General features: G+C 50.5%; 5 protein-coding genes across 5 annotated transcripts; 2 read left to right on the top strand and 3 right to left on the bottom strand.

The window, feature by feature from the left end:
• Positions 1-222: 222 nt before the first annotated feature.
• Positions 223-608, bottom strand: N7458_006731 (uncharacterized protein; the record flags this gene model as incomplete). The annotated part of the gene is made up of 4 exons (XM_056910113.1): positions 223-301; positions 373-435; positions 489-529; positions 594-608. The coding sequence occupies 4 exons, from the start codon at positions 606-608 to the stop codon at positions 223-225; spliced, it is 198 nt and encodes a 65-aa protein (XP_056765817.1).
• A 2054-nt stretch (positions 609-2662) lies between these two features.
• On the top strand, positions 2663-3550 carry N7458_006730 (putative isochorismatase family hydrolase; the record flags this gene model as incomplete). The annotated part of the gene is made up of 4 exons (XM_056910112.1): positions 2663-2752; positions 2807-3119; positions 3180-3399; positions 3460-3550. The coding sequence occupies 4 exons, from the start codon at positions 2663-2665 to the stop codon at positions 3548-3550; spliced, it is 714 nt and encodes a 237-aa protein (XP_056765816.1).
• A 1152-nt stretch (positions 3551-4702) lies between these two features.
• Positions 4703-6923, top strand: N7458_006729 (uncharacterized protein; the record flags this gene model as incomplete). Its single annotated transcript, XM_056910111.1, has 6 exons — positions 4703-4923; positions 5115-5151; positions 5207-5347; positions 5400-5706; positions 5768-6335; positions 6428-6923. 6 exons carry the CDS (start codon positions 4703-4705, stop codon positions 6921-6923), a joined length of 1770 nt encoding a protein of 589 aa, XP_056765815.1.
• A 476-nt stretch (positions 6924-7399) lies between these two features.
• On the bottom strand, positions 7400-9912 carry N7458_006728 (transcription factor domain-containing protein; the record flags this gene model as incomplete). The annotated part of the gene is made up of 2 exons (XM_056910110.1): positions 7400-8465; positions 8528-9912. The coding sequence occupies 2 exons, from the start codon at positions 9910-9912 to the stop codon at positions 7400-7402; spliced, it is 2451 nt and encodes an 816-aa protein (XP_056765814.1).
• A 3884-nt stretch (positions 9913-13796) lies between these two features.
• On the bottom strand, positions 13797-14715 carry N7458_006727 (uncharacterized protein; the record flags this gene model as incomplete). Its single annotated transcript, XM_056910109.1, has 4 exons — positions 13797-13951; positions 13999-14125; positions 14350-14426; positions 14649-14715. 4 exons carry the CDS (start codon positions 14713-14715, stop codon positions 13797-13799), a joined length of 426 nt encoding a protein of 141 aa, XP_056765813.1.
• Positions 14716-15676: the final 961 nt, after the last annotated feature.

The raw sequence follows: 15676 nt of genomic DNA, 5'->3' as shown, positions 1-15676 counted from the left end.
GTGCTGGGCATTCCCCAGTAGGCTGTACTGAGAAAGTACGGAGTACACCTATATCAATTGGATTGGACTGTGCTCCCAAGAAAACGCCTTGCATGCCGGCGTGATCCATTTCAGTATCAACTTGATCTTCCCTACTGTATCAACAGATATTCTTCAAAGTCCGCCCATTGGGCTCGGCCTGCAGCCTCGGCTCCACCTCGCTGCCCCTCGTGCCTGGCGCCACTAAGGATGATCCGACATGGTTTCTACCAATAAGTTCTTGGTGATGAGATGCAGGTCGAAAGTGTCAGGAACTCGAAATCTAACCATTGTTGCCAAACAGGCAACCCTGTCAGCCGCGATCGTCTTTGGAGTAGAGCGGGGCGGACTGACTGTACTTCATTGTTGTCCTCGCCTGTAATTTGGCCCCCAGCTGATTTGACCAGCGATTTGAGACTGGTTTGGGTATCAGTCAATCGCACTGGGCACATATGTGAAACGTAGCTGACCGGTCAATGTCTGTTTGGGTGATGCCGTCCTGAAGAACAACCTAGTGAGAGTTTCATTTTCAGAATATCTACCCTTGTTGATCGCCTAAAATGAGTGGAACTTACCTTGTGAAGAGGCATGTTGGTCTATGTAAATTGTATTGCGAAGCAGCTAGAAAGGGTCTCAGATCTCTTGTAGGGTGATGCATGCCCGGTAAATTTCCAGAAGCACTCAAAATCGGATATCGGGAATACATGCCGCCCTTCCACAACAGTCATGGTGATATCATATCCAGGGCATTTTTATCACACTATCTAAAGGGGGAATCTCTTCTAAAATCTAGCTTTGAATTGCGGAGTTTCCTCTGGGGGAATATCGGACGTATGCACCCTCGATTTACTACCTACTTGAAGCTGTATTTTACCGTTTGGCAGGCACCTCGTGCGTGGAGGGAATGTATATATATTGACCCCATTCCGCGGAACACTTTTGTTACTCTGGAGTGACAGATAGGTATTCAGAGCTCTGTAACTAGTTCTTATTTAGTTGACATAATTATGCAATCCTGAATGTCATCAGCATACGTTTCCCCCGAGGGGTCAGAGACTAAAAGCCCAACATGGTAGCATTAACACTGGCCGATTTCATTCTCCCAGGTACTATCGCTGGCACGGCTTTTAGGATCTGGAGAGAGAATTCTTCTAACACCATCCGATTCGTGACCATTGACCAAGAGGGCTGAGCAGTAGGGGTGTCGACGATTGGAACTGTTTCACATAGCATAGCCAAGTGATCGGGGTGATACAGCCCAGTGCCCATAAGAATGTAAGAGCACTGGAGAACTGGGGATGCTAATGGAAAACAAAACATGGAAGGCGATTGAGGTGAACAGCAATTCCATTTGATTCACAAGTGTCGTATTCTAGATGTTGCTATGTTTTGACTTTAACCTATAGCTTTCATGTCAACATTTATTGACCATTATCACATCATTAATCAAGGCTCCGTAAAGGGCGTTCATTGCAGTGCCAAGAAATTCTGCGACAAGCCCAGCCTATCATGCACGGCCACATACGGCATCATCAGTAAGCAGGCGTAAGCAATATGGTGTTCGCAACACTTACTCGGTTTCAATTATTTTCGAGAATCCGAGAATAAAATCTGCATAACCGATGGAAACGAGACATTGTCCTGGGTGGGATTGCACCACAGCCGGCATACGGCGCTCAGCGGTGAATTAATGACAGGAGATCTCCACACACAATTTAACATGCTTAGGATTGGAGACTACGATCGGAAATGACATCAATGAAAACTAAGAAGCGGCGAAGGAAAGAACTCCGATTGATGGGGTTTTGGGGCAACAACGGCCGCTGACAGCTCAAGGGCGGATATTCACTCTCTAGGTTGACGTGCATGCTGACTGACCCATTACTCCGTAGTTTGTCAGATCCTAATTCGGCTAAAGTGAAACTGCAGGTGTCAGGATCCCGGCGGGAGTTCCCGGTGGATCCGAAATCGTGTTGTTTGTCATTCTAAGGACGGTATATCTCCGGTGGCTTGTTCTAGCTACTTGGAGGGCCTAGAGGCAAAAATTCTCGAACCTGCCGCTGATGGATAGTGCAGCGTATGAACCACCTGTAAGGCAAGAGAACGACTGATTTGATGGTATTCCTGTCAGAAGTGTAGACAACATACGCGTTGCTGATAGAACTAAATATCGTTGTATTGAACAGCAAGATACATTGCATAACTTCCCTGGATGTAGAGTTTGAAGTGTCTGACAGAGCAGAAAGCCATCGCCTGTATCTCTGGACAGCTGGGGCCCTGCTTTGAAGTCTAACTCATGTCACTGCTCCATCTGTGTTGTACTTGGACTGCCAAGCCGTGACACGTGCGATAGCTTGCATAGCGCAGCAACAGTCTCTGTGGGCCAAGACAATGTGGATGTGCCATTCATCGCCATACCTGATTCAGGGCAAATTTAAGCGGACTCGAGATTAGCAAACCCTTTGTCAAGATTATCTCTCTCTATGAGTGAAACGAAGGTTGACTTGATTTATGTGGAGGGCGTCGAATATAAAAGCGATAAATCCCACGCTTCCTTGGGTTCTTGTATCCAGAATCAAGACAAGATCTCAAGAACACTCAAGGCCTCCTCAATCTCCCCGATAGTCCGCTGCAATACTTCAAGATGAACTTCTCCAAGATCATCCAGACAGCCTTCCTGCTGGCTCTCTCTGTCCCTGCTCAGGCATGGAACAGACTGGACAAGGATAATGCGGTAAGTCATAAGAAACTGAGCTTGCTCTGGGACCGGAATTGATGAATATTTCAGGCTCTCTTGGTCATCGATCACCAGGTTGGTCTGGCCCAGCTCGTGCGTGACTATGGCACCAATGACTTCCGCAACAACATGCTTGCGCACGCCTCCATCGGCAATGTTTTTGATCTACCTACTATTCTGACTTCCTCTTCCGATTCTGGTCCCAACGGCCTTCTGCTGAAAGAGATCACCGACATGCACCCCAATGCCACTTTTGTTCGCCGTCAGGGCGAGGTCAACGCATGGGACAATGAGGAATTCCGCAAGGCTGTCAAGGCCACCGGAAAGAAGCAGCTGATTATTGGCGGTATCGTGACCGAAGTTTGTGAGTGACCCTACTTCTTTTCCATGGCACGCGAACTTATTCCGATAACATTGCGATTAGGCACCGCCTTCCTGGCTATGTCGCTTATCGATGAGGGATATGAGGTCTTCGCCAACACCGATGCTAGCGGAACCTTCGATGTCAAGCTCGCTGAGGATGCTAACCGCCGCATGGAGCGCGCTGGTGTCACTCTCATGGGCTACTTTGCTATTATCTGTGATCTTATGCGTGACTGGCGAAGCACCCCTGGCCTCAACGAGATCCTTCCCGTCCTTGACAAGTAAGCCTTCCATCGAAATCTGGTAACGAGGCTGCGAGCGAAACTAACATATTCTTAAAGATACCAATTTGCTTACGGTCTGGTTGCCCGCCACCATGCCGGTGCTATTGAGAACGGTACCCTGGCTGCTATTGAGAGCACTTTGATCTAAGCTCATGGTAAAACGCTAATATACGCACTCGGCACGGACTGAGTGCGGAGCTCGAGCGATTCCATTGTTGCAGGGGTTGAGGAGATGAGACAGTAGATGAAGAAAGTAGGTGGATCAGGAAAGGGAGATGAGGGAATCAGCGGAAGGAGTAGAAGATATTAGCAGAAGGAGGAGAGTAATGGTTAACGTATGAGAGTGTATAGCTTTGCCAATCAATCACTATACCACTTGTTGTGCGAAACCTCTTAGTAGAACAATTTCAAGAGCTAGATAATCAGTCACAGCATTTTGTAAGTCCTTGTAGAACCAAGATCCTGGTGTCTTGAATCTCAGAATTCGCTTGTATTTCATGAGAGCTTGGGCGAAAGCTTCTAGCGCAATGAAGTCTATCAGCTGGATCAAGACGTCAGTCAAGTTAAATTGACTCCACCCTCTCCCATATATCCAAAGTCGTGTTGAATGAGCCTGCCGACCCCTGTGATCTAATGCTCTCCTGTCAATTCTTATTATATGGGGGCTAGGCCCTAGCCACGCGGCAGAGGCAATGAAAGGATGGCTGCGCCTCAAGTCCCAGAACCGCCAATCAAGTTGATTCAAACCTTCAGAATAGTCAACTAGAAAGATATGTCATCTTGATGCGAATCTCACAATTAGTTAGTTATTTCCAACATATCAGGCATATAATGCCTCGAAAGAGAAACTTGCACACGTTCTGGTCATCTCGTATTCAATTTATCATGCGAAAGCGACGGAGGACAGAGGACCTCATAATGATCGGCTCCGCATTGTTCTCCTCGCTGACAAACTAGAAACCATGCCTTCTTAGGTAGGTTAAGGTGCAGTAAGATACCCCGCACGGGAATATAATGCGACCTTCCCAATTGAAAGAAGCGAATTCGGAAAGGGGGAGGTCTTATCGTTACCAAGGGGGATCCCGACGGTGCACCGGGGCTAGTTTAATTACAAGATCGGGAAATGAAAGACAAGTGGAGATGATGCCAGAGCTTCCATGTTTATCAATAAAATGACGGCCAATCCCCCTCATTCAGTCATCTCAGGTATTGCAGTAGAGCGACTCTCGTTGCAGCTCAATTCTGTGATTTTTTTTCCCTTTCGCCAATCCATATACTGTCCAAGGTTTTGGTGGCTACGATGGTGCGATATTCGAAGGTATCCGCTGTGGCGGCGGCGTTATTGCTTCCTTACGCCTGGGCACAGTTCGTACCCGCTCCAACCGACTTGATCACCAAGAAGGGGTATGCGGGGATCAACGTGCGATACAAAGAAGTCCCTGCTGGAATTTGCGAGCAAGATGCCAATGTGAAGAGTTATTCTGGATATGCGGACGTCAGTGAAAATGAGCACATCTTTTGGTAAGAAAGCCCTCCCCTGAAAACGTTGGGTGCCAGAATCCGGCAGGCATCTTGTTGTCTGTTGGAGGCACGCCACCTTTTGCGATCGCACTTTGTTGAGGAACGATTGAGTATTACAATAATTCCAGTGTTCAATTGGACCAAGAAGCACCTAGATTCTCGTTTGAGTAAGACTAACATCCGAGCAATAGGTGGTTCTTCGAAGCTAGAAATGAAGATCCAAAGAAGGTAGATTCTACCTCAAGCTAAACGGGAAACAATAGATACTAAATAATTCACTCAGGCACCACTCACCGTCTGGATCAACGGGGGACCAGGCTCGTCTTCCATGATTGGACTTTTCCAAGAACTAGGCCCATGCGGAGTCGATTCCGATGGCAACGCCTACAACAACCCCTACTCATGGTCCAATGCGAGCAACATGGTAAGTTGCGCAACATACCATCAGTAAACCCTCCAGCTAAACCAGCAACCAGCTTTTCATCGACCAGCCAACGACGGTCGGACTTTCATACTCGATTCCCGTCCCCGCATATCAAGATAGCGATGGCAACATCATCCAACTGCCCAGCGAATCATGCCCCGATTATGCGCAGGAGGTTGGCACCTGCGGCACATACTCCAAATCTGACATCAGCCTCGTGCCAAACTCGACCCAAGGAGCAGCCCCGAACATGTGGAAGACGCTGCAGGGATTCATGGGCGCATTCCCGCAGTACTCGCGCAATGGCTTCTCCTTCACGACGGAGAGTTATGGCGGTCACTACGGCCCTGTGTTCAACGGTGAGCCCCCAGGACTTGATAAATGCCACTACTATTGAATCCCAGCTAATCAAAAAATAAGAATACTTCCTCCAACAAAACGCAAAGAAAATCAAGGGCGCAATCGACATCAAGCTCGAAAACGTCCTCATCGGAAACGGCTGGTTCGACCCTCTAATCCAATACCAAGCTTACTACAACTTCTCCGTCTTCCCCGGTAACACCTACGACTACGATCCATACAACGCCTCCGTCAAGGCAGAGTGGTACAATAACCTCTACGGCGAAGGGAACTGCGTCGACAAAACGAAGCAATGCTACGCAACCGGGCGCAACGATATCTGCGCTATAGCGGATAATTTCTGCGCCAACAAGGTCGAGAATATGTTCGATATTTACTCTGGTCGCGATGAGTATGATTCGCGCGAGTTGATGCCTGATCCGTTCCCGTACGAGTACTATGTCGATTATTTGAATAGTCCGAAGGTTCAGGCTGCGATTGGCGCATACCAGAATTTCTCGGAGTCCTCGTCTACGGTGGGGAATGCGTTCTCGAGTACTGGTGACGATGACCGGGAGTCGAATACTATCGAGGATGTGCAGAAGTTGTTGGAGGCTGGCGTGCAGGTGGTGATGTATTTCGGTGATGCGTGAGTGGTCCAATTTCCCTGCTAATGTCCTTTTCCCCCTGGTGTTGCCGGCATGCATGATTATAACTGACACTTTTGCCTTGATAAAACAGTGACTACAACTGCAACTGGCTAGGCGGCCAAGTCGTCGCGGGCGAAATCAACGCCCCAGGCTACAGAAACGCAGGATTCGTCAACATCACAACCTCCGACGGCATTGTGCACGGCCAAGTCCGTCAAAGCGATTTATACAGTTTCGTGCGCATCTACGAGTCCGGCCATGAAGTGCCCTTCTATCAACCCCTTGCCGCACTGGAGCTCTTCGAGCGAGCGCTCGGAAGAAAAGACATCGCGACGGGTAAACATGCGGTTACTTCGCACGGTGGGTATAAGACCCATGGACCGCCCACGAGTGATTACCGGGAGGGTAATAGCACTGTTGTTATGGAGGTGCTTCCCAGTGATGCTACGTATAACACGACTTTGAATGGGCCGAACCCGACGAGTTCGACTAAGGTGCGCAGGGAGAACTTGCAGGGTCGGTCTCAGAGTAAGATGAAGGCTGTGAGGAAAGTGAGGCGGTCGATGAGGGGAAGACGGTTGGTTTGAAGTTGTAGATATTGATGTATATGAGTCAGGCTGTGCTTAGGGCGAAGCCCCTAGGGTATAGTGTACAGAGAGAAGAATGAAGAGATATTTGCGTCGATCAAGGACCCGGCTGGTTAATGCCAGTCCTATCCATGTATAAATTGATGGCATAAAAAATAGATATTCACAAGAAGGTAAGTGTGTGGATGGGTGTGGCCGTTCCACGGGCTGTGAGAGCCTCATTGCAGATGTAGGTAGCTTTTCTCCAAATGAGCTATGACCGGAGCCTCATCTTGACCTTGAAATCTTGAGGCCACTGGCTCTGGACCTTCTGCATTAATATGGCCCATTTCGACCGAGCGATGTTTTGCTTCGATGGGATGTTGGAGTAGTGAAGCTTCTGTCTAGCTTCACCGGTTTGCCTGTCTTTCTGCCTTTGAAAGACAAAATGCTACATGAATCTTAATAACAAGCCACAGATAGCTGCCGTGAGTTGCTCAGATAATACTAGCAATAGTCATACGCGAATGAGCAGAGCTGGACCGTCGTTCCGTCGTATCCGACCCGGCTGACTGGGGCGCAAGCATAGCAGAAGACTCGGATCTGGACTCCATGGCAACATCGCGACGCTCATAGTCACGACGCTGTTTCTCGCCAAATAGATGGGCAACGGTCTTTTCAACCCAATCCCACCCCTCCCATTGCGAGTCTGTCTGAACCGGCCCCGGAACAGACCGCCCGGAGATATTTTCGAGATTCGCTCCAGTCTCGCTACCCTGCCAGACCCAGCTGCCATCTGCAGTTCCCTGCATATCCCCAGATACATAGGCCATCATCGCCTCGTCGTGTTCGGGACTCACAACATCGCCTGGTTGGGAACGATCGAGGAGGCATCGGACGAAGAATGCCAAGTACCGACCACAAGCGGCATTTACCGCGCGATCATCGCCTACGGCAGCGCTGGCCTGCACACAAGCTAATGCTGGGGCGAATTCTTGCCGGAAGAGAAGGAATAGCGCGCAGCGCCAGATATGTGTACAGAGGAGAGTTCCTGCGCTCGAGGCAAAGAGGGTTCGCCAATCCCCAGTCCCCGCGTGACTTCGCATGCAGCGTGAGAGGATATTGGCGGTATCGATTGCTATTGAGACACAGTAGTCCACGGCAGCTATACGGACGCCGGGTTGGCAATATGGAGAGATGTTGTGGCGATGAAGGAGGAGTCGGGCGTTTTGGAGGTAGATTATCGGAGCGAGGGATCGGGGGTCGAGGTCAGTGTCTTGTTTGAGTTGGAGGTGAGCGGGGAAAGTCGTGCGACAAATGGTGAAGTGGCGTTCGAAAGTCTCGAGTGTTGGGTAGCTGATTGAGGTGGAGCGGAGGGTGCGCGTGAGCTGGCCGATAGAGCGAACAACGTGAATGGTGGCGAGTAAGGGGGATGGCGCGTGTTGCTGGTCTTCATGAGTTTTGCCCTGGGCGACGGACTGGTCGTCCACGGGGCAGGGCAGATCGATATCGCAGTCCTGGTCATTGATCAAGACTGGTTTGCCCATTTCGAGAGCCAAAAGTCTAGAATGAGGGAAATGTCAGTCATGTTTCTTTGATCTGCAGGCGAACTACAAGATACAAACCGGTCATAAGTATACAAGCCCCACCAGATGCGTTTGCGCATTTCCCCTTCCAGCTCAGGCCATGGCCCTGACTCAATATGAAGTCCAATCTCTTGCGCGACGCGCACTGCTGAGCCAATCCAGACCCAGCTGGCGGACTTGGAGTTGACTTCGTAGAGGAAGATGCTGGCAAGCAAAGCTGCCCGCACTCGGTCCAGGTTGAACTCGTCCTGCCACACATCGATGATCCCACAAGAGATGCGAACAAACTTCTTGCCCTCTTCTTCTCGATTCGGCTCGACTGTGTGAACTGCACCGCATGCGAAAACCCCGAATAATACCGCAGCCCATTCGCTGGACACTCCCGCCAAAGATCCCGTTTGATACACCTTCTCATACGCTTCAATAAACTCGGGCCAGTGCAGGACCGGAAGAAGCGAGTGAATGCATTGATAATACTGAGCAAGGAGGTGGTCGGCAACCTCTTTTGGGGGTAATTGAGGCGCTGCCTCGCCTGGCACCACCGATTTGGAGCTGTGTTGCTGATGCGGATAAGGAACCTTCAAAATCCCACGGCCATGCTGACGCAAGTTCGATCGTACGTCGGACAAGTCTTGCGTTATGAGCGCCTTCGGTCGTCTGGGTGGTTTATATTCAATCTCGGGTAGCTTGATTATCGGTGCCGTCGATGATTCCTCAATATCCATCATGCCGTCTGGTCGAAGCATACCGGATCGAACTTGTTGGAGCTGCTGCTTCGTCGATTGCAGTTGTTTCTCGAGATCTTGAAGCTGTTTGATCGAGGACATGCGCCGATTCGTCTCCTTGGTGAACAAACAGCGAACCTTGCGGTTAATACACTCCGTGCAATTAGACGTCTCTGTCGCATCGCATTTAACCTTGCGCTCTCGGCAGGCATCGCAGCTAGGGTCTTTCCTGCGTTGCCGATAAGCTCTCTTCTGCTGCAGCGGAGTGGGAGTCGACTGCTGAAGCCCAACCGGGCTCGTTTGATACATTCCTGGGCCTCCCAGTACCGATACCATTGGAGGCGCATCAGGGAGACCACCGCTCTCTGCAGGAGATCCCGAGGCCGAATCATAGAATCGCGCATAAGGTGAAGTTGATGGGGCAGGAGTCGGACCCGGCGCAGACATCTGCTGCGGTGGAGGCGGCGGGAGCGATGCTTGCGCCAACGACGACGCTTGTGGCAATGGCTGTTGAGAGTGTTGGATCGGTGGCATCGGCTGCAACAGATGGGCCATTCGCATTCCGCTGTCTGGTCGACTTGGCGGAGCAGAGGGTAACCCCGGGGCGGGAGGGAATGCGCCAGTCACTGACTGCACCGGAGGAAGCTCATACGAGCCACTCCGGTTAGGGTTGGCGGGACGAAAGGGCGTCTGCTGCATCGTGTGAAAATGAACCGTCATCCAGACTCCACCTTAGCGGGGAGGGACTCAGCGAGTAAGTAACGTGGAGGACCGACAACGTCTTTTGAAATGCAGAGAACCCGGTAGTTCGTCCGGGAAATCGATAATCAAAGATTCACGTCCAGAGAAGAAATAAAATGGGCACGTTTGATGAAGAAAGAAACCAAGGATTCCACGGGATAAATCCAAGCCAGTGGAAAAGTTAAGTTAGTTTGGTGGTGTTGGTGGTGGATAGTGAAGTGCCGGGGAGGGGGGGGGGGGTTCATCCAAGCCGTCGCGGCGCGAGGATTCGACTGGCCACAGGAGAACAGGCTCGCCACCGGCTCAGCTCATTCGATCGCTTGGAAACTGCCGAGCGCCGAAAATCCCACTGGCGGAATGTGAATTGGGGGGGTCATTCGTGGGAGAAACGCAAATCGCAAGCAGCCATAGTATCGAAAGGTGAAAAATAAAAATATCCAGAAGAGTGCGATACTGGGCCAGTGGGTGTTTGTTTGCGATGGCAAAAAGAAGCTTGAATGAGTCGCGCAGACGAACCGGGATTGGTTCTGGGCCAAAAGGAGCGGAGAATAAACAAGATTTAAGCAAAAACGAAGAAAAAAGGGTCGAGAAAAATAAAGGTCAAAAATAGGAAAAAGGAAAAGGTCCCCAATGAAAACGGGCAAGCAAAGGCCGAGGGCGAGCAAAAGGAGCGAATAAGGTCACGGTCAGCACGAATAATCCACGGGATCTGAACGTCAGCGCAGATCGTGGAGATGGTAAATGCCGAGGTTTGGAAAGGGGGGGGGAAAGAGATTCGATCGAATGACGATACCGAACTCGAAGAGATTGAAAGGGATAGCAGTAAGAATGGGAGATAATGATGATCGATCCGGAGAATCAAAAAAAGGATCAGAAAATAATGCAGTAAAATGCAAGATTGGCAGGTGGCCGATTGGGCGATTGGTAACTTGGCAGACCCGAATCCCAAACTGGAGCCTCCCGGCCTGTACTTCCGCGGTGATGGAGGAGAATTGAGAATCACCAGGGGAAGGGGGAAGGAGAAACCAAAAGGAGGAGAAAGAAGAAGAAAGAAAGAAGGAAAGAAAAGAGGAAACGAGAGAAACAAGAAACTAGGAAAAAGGAACCAGATCGACGAGCAGGCACAAACGAAGAGCGGGATTACGATCACCGGTCCTCCATCAGGGTCCCGTATTATTATGATTGCCAGGAAGAATACTCTGGACGAGTCACTGGACAATCTTAATCCTTCCAGTCCCAATCGAGCAGTTTGACTATTGTCGGAGCTGGCTGGCAGGTTAACAAGTGGTTGGTTAATGGTTAATGGTGCAGGCCCAGCAGGAGCGAACCAAGAACCATCAGGACCCGGAAACTGAATTAAGGAATCTTCAGCCGAAATGACACTTTGCACGGGCGACCGCTAAAACTGGGTCTAGCCCTCCTGGGTAGACGGAATATGGAGCACTTTTTACAGTTTAATCATGAGTCGTCTCGAGGTTGTTCTCCTCTGGAATATCTACCAAAGACAAGGAGGATAAATAAAAGTATAGATCTATAAGATCGATTCATGAAATAGCCAGCTATTCCTGAATCTATATAGTACTACTACAACCTATAGCTAAACTATGCATACTCTTGAAGGACTTTAGTATGGACAGCTCCTCCTATCTCTCCTCTCTCTCTCCCTCTCTCTCTCTCTCTCCTCCTAGTCCTCCTCTGCCCGAGATCAGACCTCTTGCGCCCAAGTGGCATCCCGAGATCGGCAGAGGCAGCGTCGATGGATACCTGAAGCAGCTTGAACAGCGCTTGGTCTTTTTCTTTTTCTTCCCCCCCCTTTTCCCACTTTCCTTTTCTCGATTCTTTTTGGATGGACCAGTGACGGCGGCTGGAGGGACAATGTCCAGTGTCCACCGGGGGCCCCACCGCCGGGGAGCCTGGGAATTGGCGAACCTTGTCTCCATTTACATTTGAAGAAGTCATGGCGTTCCTCGATCCGGAGGGAGGGGAGCACGCCGGTAGGTCGCCCTTGAACTCGGCAGAGCTGGCGGGTCCCACTTGGGTCCAGCACGATAACTGAGGTTATCCCTTGTCGATGGAAAGACCTGCCCTTGTGACGCTTCAACGACAGTTCAGATGAAATTGATTGTTAATCACCATTATGGGAGACTGTATATATGACTGTTAGGTACAGAATTTGTAGAAAATGGCCATGTACAAATTCACGATGAATATCTAACACCTCGTGGTAGATCGGAACAGCACCGACCAAAAGGGCTGGTGCGCGCCGCGTATCCTGAACGGCTCGAGGATCGTCGGTGGTGGTTGGGACCGGATCATCGCCAGTCAGAATGTAATCTTACTCTGGCCCCTGGGCAAGTTCAGAGTTCAGCATGGCTGGAGGTGTTTCCAGAGTCGATCCCTGCTCTTTTGTATATTTTACCGAGTACATAGTATGTTCTCTTGTCGTAGGATCTATGGATAGCATTAAGCTCCCGGTATCGGGCTGTTATGGAGCCCAGCGAGGGAACAGCCAAATTATACTTTTGATCCAAATGCTTGCTATGCCAACCAGATTGCAGGAAACTTCCGGCACGAACAGGCTTAATCCCTTCTTGTGCTTTAACCTACACACCTACTTTATCACCGCCATATCGATTATCCCATTGCCTGCTCTCCCAACGGAAGAGCAAGAAAAAAAAAAGGGGTACGTAGCTTACGGTATGTGAGATGAAGATCTCGGCAGCCGCCGTGCCGTCTCTCATTATCCAACGACCCCACAATCAAACTGAACTACAAGAGCCCTAACTTTCATTTTCTCTCATCTGGTTTTGTTTGGTTTGTTCCACCGCTCCCGTTTCGTTTCACCTTCTGCACGGTTGCAAGCCCTGATCGACTCGGAAAGCATTCACCGGACCACATGGAAGCCCAGCCCAAGGCCCGGATGTTGGCCCGGACAGTGGGGACACGCCTCTCCAAGTGGCAATTTGCCTTTTTTTTTTTTTTGTTTCTCGTTTCTCTTTTCTCCTGTCCCCTTTCGCCCATCGTTGGCTAATTTGGACGACCAACGCCAAGCTGCTGAGTACACTCTCTCCCTTCCCCCAATCAGAATGGACTGACTTCATTCATCGCCTGGCCCCATTTTGCGTATCAAAGCGAGAGGGGAGGGGCTAAACACCCCGATCAGGCCAAAGGGTCGGGTCTGCCGAGCGCTGGAGCCCTGACTGGTTGGTCCCGAGTGTTATCCGAAATAAACGTCGTTCGGGTCCCGTTGGGTCTCCGCAAAAGGGGAGAGGATTTTATGGTTAACGACTTGGTTCACGGGAGGTCTACCGAGACGAGGGGAGTTGACAGTATGGAGTTGAAGTAAAATTAAACATCGTTCTCATAATGATACACAATTAAATGGCAAATTCGAATTTTCAACATTATAATGCTTAAACTCAGTCTCCCCTTAAAGCAACTACAATACGGAGTACTCTACAGATTAAACTCGTTCAATAAATGGCCGTGCGTGCCTTTTCCCACGTTGACAAGAGAAAGCACAGGCTGCCGTGCCTCATGCCTCGTGCCCTTCCGAAGTTAACGCCAACCTCTTTGTTGGACTGGACTGTTGGGCCTCCTTTTCTCTCAGCCCATGGCCCCAAGAGCCAGCCGCAGATCCACCTCATATCTGCCATCTATCACGATTGGCCAAGACAGACAAAAACGTCTGATCACCCCCCCCGAACGGAGAATATCTCCCTCACCAATCTGCTTGAGACTGACCTCCCACGGGTTTGAGAGTTAGCGCTGTCGACCTGATCACAGGACCTGCGGTTTCCTGGAGCTGGCGTGCATGCTGTGCAGCAAGCCCCTAGTGATGCTCATGCCCTGGTTCCTAGCTTCAGCCGCTCGTCGCTCATCCCCTCCTTTGGAGAGTTCTCCGGCTGATCCGGTCGGGTGAGCAGCCCCTTCACTCTTTCTTTCGACCTTCCATGCCGTTTTGGACTGGTAGCATCGGATACAACGGGAAGACTGACTTTGGATCATTGGCATTAAGTCAATCATGGCTGATGGAAAGCTGACCTGTATACGTTTCGACGCTCGACACTTCCACGCTCGACGCCTTGGCGCGCGGGTCCGTACCCAATCTTGTCATGCTCACGAGCTCTCGAGCAAGATCCTCCGAAATCATCAAATCATCGAACTCCCACTAGATTGCAGTAGTGCTGAATAGAAAACACGGCTCCCCCCGCACCCTTCGGCTACGCGATAAGACTCCCCGGCCCCAGATACCACCCATCCACAGTTCCACATCAGCCACCATCCAGTGCATCCACCACCGGGATTCGCCTCGCCTCGCGCGCTCTCTCCCTCTCTCTATCTCTCTCGTAGAAATTCACTACTGTATCCGGGCTGGTGGACCATCCATCGTACGCACCAGTCAAGATCCTGCATGAGCCGTCTCAATTGCGCCATCCGCCCCTGGCACGGGACACCAATGCGCGCACCAACTGTCGTATTGTTGTCAAGCTAGCGATGTACGTAGTACTGTAGTAGTGTTGGTTGGACACGAACAAGCCCAGCGTGGACCCCAGTAGAGTACTTCATTGTAGGTCACACGGATCGAGCTGTGCTCAGCTGCATACTGCATGCATAACCTTACCTCGAGTTTCTTAGTAGTTGGTACAGCACTCTATACGCAGGAGTAGCTGTCTCGAAAAACGCATACATACTTGCTTGGGCGGTCAAGCCCTCGGTTCGTGCCGTTGCTTGCCCGGGAAATTTCTCCTGCGTTAGCATGACTAGGCCTGGAAGGGGAGCAGGGATTACTTCGCTTCTGCGTCTCGGTTTCCTTCCTTCCTGCCCTAGTAACCCTCCCGCTACTGCGAGATAAAATCCCATACGCATGGACCTACCTTGCCGATGTATGGTTGGTGGGAGGTGACCGTGTAAACTCTCTTTCTTCCCCGCCATTTTAAGCCATGAGTTGTTTCTTCAGAGCAGGGCGACAGCGCGACTGTACAATACGCTTTCTTCGATCGTCTCTGCACAGATGACATCCCAGTCCTACTGGTGTCCGGGTTCTCGGGCCTGGAGAGAACCGCTTGCAAATGAGAAGCAATAAAAAGAACCAACCCAACCCAACCCATGCAACCACTACTGCAAACTAATATCATACACGTCTTGGCGGTTGTAGTAAGCTTAGTGATGCCCTTCAGCTCCCTCGAGCCGAAGACCGAATTCACCACAAGCGGAGCACTGGTCCTACACTCTTACGGCCGATGGCAACCTGTTCGTCCGTGGCTCTGTGCATTCGAGCATCAGCGTCGCCATGTACGTCTAGGCTTAGCCTCGCATGATCCCCCAGGATTCTTTATTTGTAATGTTTTTTGATCACTGGACATCGGGTATCATGGCAAGACCCCTACTCCCAAGAATAGTCATCCAGCACACCCAGGCCCGAAATTTGTTTCCGGCCCCGAATCTCAGGATTATGGAGATCAACCCATATGCCATAGGCAAACAAACTACCGAATCTGTGAGTAAATCGCCCGAAACAGCACAAGCAAAAGCCAAAAGAGGCAACCTGGCTACCAATCCTCCATCCCACGGTACAAATTTACTCCGTAGACTACAAATCTCAGCAGTCCAGTGTCGTATTACCGGAACGGCACCACATTCAACCCAAGTCCTATACCTGTAACCGTACCTGTACCTCCGATCCTGATCCTTCCAGTCAGCCTTTTCTCCCCTTCAAAGG

This window comes from Penicillium daleae, assembly GCF_028827525.1.
Source record: "Penicillium daleae strain IBT 16125 chromosome Unknown utg000006l_segment0_segment0, whole genome shotgun sequence".
Lineage (NCBI taxonomy): Eukaryota > Fungi > Ascomycota > Eurotiomycetes > Eurotiales > Aspergillaceae > Penicillium > Penicillium daleae.
Note: the sequence above shows the minus strand (reverse complement) of the source record. Positions and strands in the feature narration are given on the sequence as shown.